Source organism: Trematomus bernacchii, unplaced genomic scaffold (genome assembly GCF_902827165.1).
Source record: "Trematomus bernacchii unplaced genomic scaffold, fTreBer1.1, whole genome shotgun sequence".
Classification (NCBI taxonomy): domain Eukaryota; kingdom Metazoa; phylum Chordata; class Actinopteri; order Perciformes; family Nototheniidae; genus Trematomus; species Trematomus bernacchii.
The window spans coordinates 4,644,957-4,653,537 of NW_022987313.1; the positions used below are offsets into that span (position 1 = coordinate 4,644,957).

The 8,581-nt window shown below is 39.0% G+C and overlaps 2 protein-coding genes across 2 annotated transcripts; one reads left to right on the plus strand and one right to left on the minus strand.

Moving 5' to 3' along the window:
- Positions 1-1,025: 1,025 nt before the first annotated feature.
- On the plus strand, positions 1,026-3,480 carry LOC117483125. Its single transcript, XM_034131344.1, has 3 exons — positions 1,026-1,766; positions 1,938-2,002; positions 2,439-3,480. The coding sequence occupies exons 1-3, from the start codon at positions 1,305-1,307 to the stop codon at positions 2,530-2,532; spliced, it is 621 nt and encodes a 206-aa protein (XP_033987235.1). The 5' UTR covers positions 1,026-1,304; the 3' UTR covers positions 2,533-3,480.
- Positions 3,481-3,587: 107 nt separating this feature from the next.
- On the minus strand, positions 3,588-8,296 carry LOC117483045 (kelch domain-containing protein 1-like). Its single transcript, XM_034131234.1, is given in 14 exon segments — positions 3,588-3,969; positions 4,275-4,327; positions 4,582-4,666; positions 4,794-4,866; positions 4,940-4,948; positions 4,951-5,048; positions 5,186-5,244; positions 5,385-5,465; positions 5,661-5,744; positions 6,026-6,113; positions 6,221-6,333; positions 6,516-6,633; positions 6,927-6,997; positions 7,704-8,296. Coding segments are annotated over 14 exon segments (1,182 nt in total). The 5' UTR covers positions 7,812-8,296; the 3' UTR covers positions 3,588-3,827.
- Positions 8,297-8,581: the final 285 nt, after the last annotated feature.

Consider the following 8,581-nt stretch of genomic DNA (forward strand, 5'->3'; position numbering starts at 1 on the left):
AGACTATAAGTAACCTCTGAGTATTCGTCTTTTACTTGTTTGCAGCTTAAGCAAGGGAAGTGAAGCAAGTAAAGGAACAATCATTTAGATTTATCCCCATCATCTTACACATGTTCTGGAACATCAAAAAACAAAGCAGGCATTTCCTCTATGAGGCATTTGGGACTTGCATTCCCATTTTCCCCCCCTCTCACATTTACAGTTTAGAAAATGCCAGTTGCTTAAACGGCAGGTGTCTTTGACTTGGTCATCCTCCAGAGAGAACAGGTTGCACAGCTGTCTGGCACACACAGTGCTCACAAAAGCACGGAAAGAGAGAGAATGAGGCACTTAATGAAAGATAGCAAACAACTCCTTTACTCGAGTGAACTCTGGGTTCTTGTCGGACAGCTCTGGCGGGGAGATGCTCCTGCTGTGTCTTTTGTATGTGCAAGTGGATCAAACAAAAGCTTATTGGGGAATCTCTGGGAAGCCCAAGCTGTCGGAAAGGAATGCCTCTTCTCTTGTGGCTCTGTGCTTGAGTCTTAATCAGTCACTGGAGGGGCTGGCAAGCTGGGGGCCTCCTAGACCCAGCGGGCGGACAGGAACTCACTCACTCCTGACCTCACTTCAATGCCTCAATAAAATCTATTAGCTGAACACAGACAGGCAAAAGGATGGTCATTGTTGCCGATGTAATGCAGATATATCAAACTAATTGGACCCTGTTAGCCTTTTCATGGGCATACTGTCAAGGTTCTTATGTAATCTCTTTCTAAAATCCAGGGAGTGGCTGAACATTTCAATGGCTTTCTTATTTTAATTGTTTTAATGGAAAAATTTGTTTTAAATTCTATGATGTATAGGAAAATATATGCGGAGGGTCTAAAGGAAAGTGGAAGTTATTTGTGGCCAGTACAAATACTCGAAACATAAAGGGTGTGTGTTCCCTCTAAGAAGGCGGAGTTTTCTCCCTGGGGTCCTGAGCCAAACTGGTGTTATGTAACTGATACACTGCTCCTCATCCTGATGTGGAGTTACCCGAAAGTGTACAGAGAGCTCTGTGCACATGGAGAACATTTCTGCGGAGCGTCTTTAGAATGTTAGCGGGACATTTTTCTAAGAAAATGGGCCTTTAAATCTAGATGTAGATGTTTAGCCAGAGAACTGTCTTACAGCCGTAATCCAAATGTAAAACTGACCTTAAACACTGCCAAGGATCATCGTTGGTTAATGTTCAACTCAGGAGGCTCTTGGTGTGGCTGCAGAGGAATTTGGAAATGGGACTTTGCGTTTAGATTTTGAAACCAGCCAGACGGACAGACATGGGCAGCGGTACAAGCCGAGGGAAGAAAGTTGCACCTGCGTGTGTCGGCGAGGTGAAGGGTACAAAATCAACCTCTGGTGAAACGTCACCAAAACAGGAAAGCCGGCCTTTTAAGCCTCTTAAAATCCAATCAATTTTGCGCAACGCGCGCAACCGTGCGCAACCGGAGTGCCACAGCGAGGGGCACGACTCTGACTTTTCTCGGGAGGAAGATGACATTGACGGGGAGATGGACACTGTTATTGCGGATTACGAGGAGCGAGAGAAAACTTCCGTGAAGAAAACTCCTCCCAAGAAGATAGTCATTAGATCTAAAACATACGGACTGTGTCCCTTCAGCCAAGAGGATGGAAATGACTTCAGCTCCGACGAGCCACGTGGCTCACACGGTGGATCCGGAGATGTAAACAAGAGGAGCAGTGATGCTTCCACACAACCTGCGTGCCCCAGTCAGCACAGTGTAAGGATTTGTATTATACTAGAATGTGTTCATTATTATTGGAAAACACGTGATTTATCTGTCAGTTTATTTATAACAGCAAGGTTGTTTTCTGGTCTGCAGAACTTTTAAGTGCTAAAATGAAAACACATGCCATCCTTTCTTTCCTTCTTTATCTCTGGTGTGTCTCAGTCCTCTCAGGGTTTTTTGACAAAAGGGGCTTTGTTGGAAGCTGTTCCCACATCAGAAAAACAATCGTAAGTACAGCTCTTATAAATAATGCAATTCCGAGCTCAGTGGAGTAGTAAAAACTGAGCAGGGTCAGATCAAATGTACCTTAAAGGGATCGAAATACCAACCCATTATTCTCAGGGACGATCAGATTAGTGAGACAAGCAGGACAGAAACAAACACACGTCTGTTGTTGCTGCTTTGTTGGAAGTGAGTGTGATAACCGGAACTAAGAATAGCATCCCCAATCCAACATGTGTTAAACACAAGGAGGAAACTATATTTCATACAGGGCCCCTATAGGGAATTATATTATTTGGAAATGCATCACTTGATATTGTTGTGGATTGATCTATTGAAAACATATACATCTGTTGTGAAATCGCTCAAAAATAGAAAGTATCACTTAATATGTTCTGTGTTATATCACTATGTTGATGACTCGTTTCTCCACACTCCCAGGACGTTTGGTAGCTCCTCTCTCACCACGCCAGCCATCATGTACGATGGATCAGAAGAGGAGCTGATGAACACTATTGAGAAAGAGTTTAATTGACCCCCAGCTGAGAGTGCTGCAGCAAAGCTGTTTTCTCTTCAGCTGTCCTTGTGGCACAGAAAGGTTTGCATTAGCAATTTCTAAAATAGAAATGGGTGCAGGTTTTTTTTTGACAATTTCCTGTTACCAAGGAAGGCTACATCCACTGTATTTAAGTAGGATTTCACAGGTAAATCCTACATTGTTTGTGTTGAACTTAAACTGCTGCACTCCAGGCCTTTGCATTTCACCCAAGTCTTATTTAACAACATGTGGCAGTGTAATCGCAGAGCTATAACACCAACTTGAACAGGTGCCAGGAGGTTCTCCTTGCAGTCCAGAGAGCTGAGAGAAGCCTTCCTGGTGTGTTATCTGCAGCGGTGTCACTGTCACCCCCTCAACGCTGCAGGCCTCCCACAGAGCACACACCTTCTTATTTGTTACCTATTACCTACTTTACTTTAACTTTGCTGTTAATAGGTAAAGGAAAGAGCACACATGTTTCTCTGGTTGCTAAAACTGAGGTAGTAGCATTAAAACCACATTCTTGTGGCCATGCTATATGCAAGCATCACATTTTCCAGCAGCAGATGTGCAGGGCAGGGTATAGGGTAGAGTTTTTGTGGCGACCCTGCAAAGGTATGAGCTGGGATGTTTGTTTAAGGTTTCCTTCCTGGCCACAGTTCCTGCACTTTTCCACCCTTGTGAAGAAGGAATGTGTGGCAACAGAGACTTTTAGTCAGGCTCACTTAAGACGCAGCTGTGTTTTAGCCACATTCAACTATAATGGGATGCTGCCACTTAGTGGTGGAACACAGTAGCATGAACACATACTTGAACATTAATAATGTATGTGTAAACAAATGGCATATGTCAATGATTGACAAAAGGGGAAATTCAACCTGGCATGTAGAGAAAGGGTTTTTTAATGTTGTTTTATATTGCAAATAAAAATGGATTGTTGCTGTATTTCTGGTCATGTGTGAAGTTTCTGTAAGAATCAGTGTGTGTGTTTAAGTTGACTGAGTTGACTTATACTTAAAATACCTGTGTTTCCTAATAATCCACCCCAGAAATACAGTTTGATGCGCCCTTTAATCATCACAGGAACATTTTTTAAGGGTATTTCAGCAGGCAAACTGTACAAAATAAAATGTGCATCTCTAAAACCATAAAATAAAACACCATAAAATATTTGGCACACTTTTAAAAAAATTAAAAAGCTACCCCACAGTGCGACTGAGATGTACATACTGAAGAGAGTACAGTACTGGTGTGCCAATGCATTGTTCTTGGCAATTAAGACATTCTTTAAACTAATACTTCAGCCTCTTTGAAGGCCTGTAGTAAGACATTCTCCTCCGTACGGCCGTCAGTAGTGTTGGAGGTAGGAAAGAAAGCTGGTTTCTGAGTGTCTCATTGTTCCTCACATTCTTTGCAATGTAATCCTCACAAATCCTGTGAGAAGAAAAAGTATGTCATTTTTTCATTTATATATTTCCAAAAAACATTACCTAATTTCAAGTAAATGTTACCCTTGAAAGGAGTTGATACTTCTTTAGAAATGGATCCTTACACAATACATTTTAAAACAGACCTGTTAACCGTCAGAAATGAATGTTTTTCTTTTAAATTCCAACTTTGTTTAACAAAATGTGTGTCGGTCTTTTTAATTTTTTTCTGGTTAAATTAGTCGATTATTTTCCGCAATGTTTTTATGAAATGATCTCTTTGGGTTTTATAAATCATATCCTGTTTCTTACCTGAATAGAGGATATGGCTGTGTTTGGAAGACAAGGGCGTCATTGCAGTGACTCTGAAAAATAAATATGCAAGTTTCTTAAGGTCAGTAAACAATACCTGTACACATCTCTTTATAGAGCTGTTGTGGGGTAATTAAACATCTGCTGATTTAAAAACAAACTTGCATCCATATAGTTTCAGATGTTTGCATGTTTTAAAGGGATTTTCTGATGCTTTTATAGAATTGAGTTTGTAAAGATTTCAGATCTGCCAAAAATATGTATAATTTCACATCTCTTAGTTGGAAAATGTCTCTTTGGCACTTACATTGTCAATTAGGAGGATGTAGTCACAACTTCCACCAAATACGATCACATCAGAGTCTTTGCTTGGACATGCTGTGTGCCATAACCTTCAATAGGAGAAATTATGCTTTTAAAAAAAATCATCTCAGAATTTCTGAAAACTCTCCTACAAAGTAATACATGTAAAACACACAGTTATTTTTCCACAATTGCCACATATTCATAAATTGCTACCGTGGCTTATTCTTGAAGGGATGCTCGACTTCTCTCCATATCTTTGTTTCAACATCAAGCAACCATCCATCACCTGATTTAGAAAATACATGTTATTGAATTCCAACCAATGAATAATATAAAATGACCAAAGGACACTTTCTTACTCATTGGTTGCAGTCTACACTGAGACCTCCAAACAGGAACACGCTGCTGTCTGAAACTGCTGTGAGCGAATGCCACGATCTGCCCACTGGAATGGAGGAGCCTGGCGTTCTGGAAAATATATTTAGCGCACTGGTGTCAAAAGACAAACCTGGCTGAAGTTAATTTTTAAAAATCCATTACAAAGTTGAAAAAAAAGTAATTTGGGCACACTTGCAGTTTGCTATTGATCACAAACAGATACGCACATTTCTGACCACGTCCATGATTCAAGGTCCAGGCAGTGAATGTCACTCGTTCTGGTTTCCTGAATATAAAAAAAGTAAAGCACAAGTTACTAACAACAGACTTGGATTTATGTTTCTCCGATGTCCTTGCTGCTACTGATTACTTCTTGTTGTCTACGTTCATATATGAGAGGAACTGAAAATGATGTAGAGCTCCCACCATGACTCTGCCTCCACAGATGTATCCTTTTTTTCCGATTGTGGCACTGGCGTGGGCGGCCCTGGGGTCTGGAGTACGGCCCTGCACACAAAAACAGTCACAAAAGTCATCTGTGGATTTTGAAATTGTCTTAACATATTTCCAATACAGCATAGTAACATATATTAACATATTTCCAATACAGCATAGTTTCCCTTACGTTTGAGGTCTTAACAAACCAAAATCCATGCATGCATTCAAGGCATAAAATAATAAATCACACTCAAATATACTCACATGGGTTTGTGGTTGACTCCAACTGGCTTGCATGGGGTCAAACATATGAACCTCATTGTTCCATCCCCAGAAGACTTCTTCTACCTATAAGTATAACATACATTGAAAATTATTTATATGAAGGCATTTAAGGGTATTGTTGGTCAGTACCAGTGATATCACAGTTTCGTCCTCAGATGCTGACATTTCACATTTCTGTCCTGGAGCACTTTAAAACTAAATTTCCGGAAAAGTAGCAAAACAACACAGAAAAATGGAGCACTGATGTTTTCAGAAATATTTATGTAATGCCTTATCGACACTGTTGGGTAAGCAAGTGTTTATCGAACCCAGTGACGGTGTCAACAGTCAATAATATTGATTACCCATGATGCTTTATCTATAATAAAGCTTCTGTTTGTTCTATCAACATTAGACAGTAGTTTGTGACCATATCCTCCAAAGTAGATGATCCTGGAAAACAGTAAAGAAAGATTATCACAATTATTATCATGTGTAATATGGTGAATAAAATAAATACTGTAGTAGTCATGTAATATTGAGATTTTAAGGGTGCTTACTTTCCCTTGTAAACCCAGCAGGACAGTTTGTCTCGATGTGACGGGGCAGAACCAATGTCATAATTGAACTTCTTCCACGTGTATTTGCCGTCTGTCAGGTCGACACAATATATCTGTTTAAAGTCAAACACTGATCACTTCTTCATGTCAACATTTGCTCATTCTAAGATGTGACCTTTAGGAGGGATTTTACAGAATGATAGTAATTATTAACAAAAATATGAATAAAAACATATTATTCACATCAATTCAACCATAATTAGATAAAGTACTGTGTGTTGAGAATCTGCCTTACCTGATTGGTCTGTCCATTGTTATCACAACCTCCAAATATGTACAAGTGTCCATTTAGTAAGCAGCCACAGGATCCAGACATAGAGGGAGGGACTTCCCCTGACATGTGAAACACTTCCCTTCAAGAAAAGGTTTAAAATGTTAAAATGAGAATAAATTACTCACATACTCTTATGTTATGACACATTTTTACAACAATGACTACAAAGCAGAAAGCTCCAGGCAAGTGCTTTACAATCCAAACACAAGAAAAATGTGACAAGACTGGAACAAGTCAAACACAATGAAAGTCGCTAGAAGGAATGTTAGACATTAGGACAGAGTGTGTGGATATTATGTGAAGATTGTGTGCATTACTATTCTTTGTTATGACAAAAATCCGGCACATTTAGTACTTATTTAATCTTCTTACCATACACCCAGTTCTAAGTCGTACACCCAGATTTCATCACTAGGCAGGAAAACTTCATCATCAGCAATGGACTGTAGAGAATAAAACAAGGCTATTATAATGACATAACACGTATAGCCTGAATGTGTCTTTCAGTCTGTCATGATATGGAACTAAATCATTATTATGGAGATATGCAAACAAAAAATATCATGCAATAGAATAAGTCAAATTCGGAGAATGTGCTTAAAGCCATATTAGCATGCTAAATGAGGGTTTGCTTGGTTTGCTATATTTTTTCAAGTTTTCAAATGTTACGTCTTCTGCATAAACAGTGATAAAGGTAGTAAGATCCTTTGCGTGTGTAAAAGTAGTACTACCATATTGCGGACATTTCCAAAAAGTAAAAGAGCTAAAAATGTTATAGTAGAGTATTATCTGCAGAATAAACTTAAAGTATCCTAGAAATACTTGTTATGCAAAATGGCTAATTTGATATTCCGACACTTGATTATTATTGATCTATTATTAATAAGGCACCATGTAGCCTAAGCAGAATTGAAATGTTTAAGCTATGGTTCATATTTAAAAAGCAGAGAATATGGTTTGTAGAAAAATTCTAATCAGTAAAACAAACAAACAGATTAATTTAATAATAAAAAAGTTAAATACTTCCACCTGACATGTAGTAACCAGTTAGTAACTTGAGAGTAAAGTAAATTCTGGTTAATGTAGCCAACCTCTTTCCTTTGTTTAACAGCTGGTTTAGAAATGTTGTTTATTGTTTGTTTTGCTCACCATGTACCCTCCCCACACATACAGCAGGTTCCCCTCGACCACAGCCGTGTGTCCGCTCCTCTCCCGGGCCACCAGCTCCGAGCTGGGGCTCTCAGATGCGGAGGCCATAGCTGGGTGCTATCAATAGAAAAGGTTTGAGGTTAAAATGATATATTTGTTAAAGAAAAGTATTTAAAGGTCGCCAACAATATCAGATGCTGTTGAAAGCAGTAAGGGAAGTGACCCATAACTGCAAAGCAGAGCTAAAAAGCAAGCAAGCTTTCTATCCCTTTATGTTGTTGTCATTGCTTTAACATAAACATAAGTATGGTGGTTTGGCTCTATGAAACCGAATGTACTTATATGATTCTGTTTTCTTCAAGTTTGTATCTTCTTGGTCGAATGCACTTATTGTAAGTCGCTTTGGATAAAAGCGTCAGCTAAATGAAATGTAATGTAAAAGTACATTATAGGCTTTGGTATTTGTACAAAATTGAAAGCGACATAACATTGTTACCCTGAGCTGACGTTACAGTGGCAACAACAACGGTTGTCGACGACGACAATACACACATTTTTTACATTTTATTTTCTACCAATATACTAATATTCATACTCACCTGATTCAGAAGGCTTTTAGTTGACTGTCCCTTTTTTTCTCATGTTGTAAACACTAAAACACAGCATAGCAAAAAATACCTCTAGTTCTACTGCCATAAGCTGTTTCAAAATACAACTTCCGGTATTCTGTGGCTTTTCAAAGTAAAAGCTTTCTGCCCGAAAACAACCTTATTCTAATTTGCAGGCGGTCGAGACGGAACACAGCAGTTCCCAGAAGAAAATGTAAAAATGACTAAATTAATTCTCTCAACACTGGTTATGACGGTAACATTCACAGT

What these genes read in the sequence shown, in the direction of transcription:
- LOC117483125 (XM_034131344.1), top strand. Translation starts at nt 1,305, where the DNA reads ATGGGCAGCGGTACAAGCCGAGGGAAGAAAGTTGCACCTGCGTGTGTC. An exon ending in CGTGCCCCAGTCAGCACAGT is followed by an intron (nt 1,767 to 1,937) that starts GTAAGGATTTGT and finishes GGTGTGTCTCAG; the next exon opens with TCCTCTCAGGGTTTTTTGAC. An exon ending in CCCACATCAGAAAAACAATC is followed by an intron (nt 2,003 to 2,438) that starts GTAAGTACAGCT and finishes CCACACTCCCAG; the next exon opens with GACGTTTGGTAGCTCCTCTC.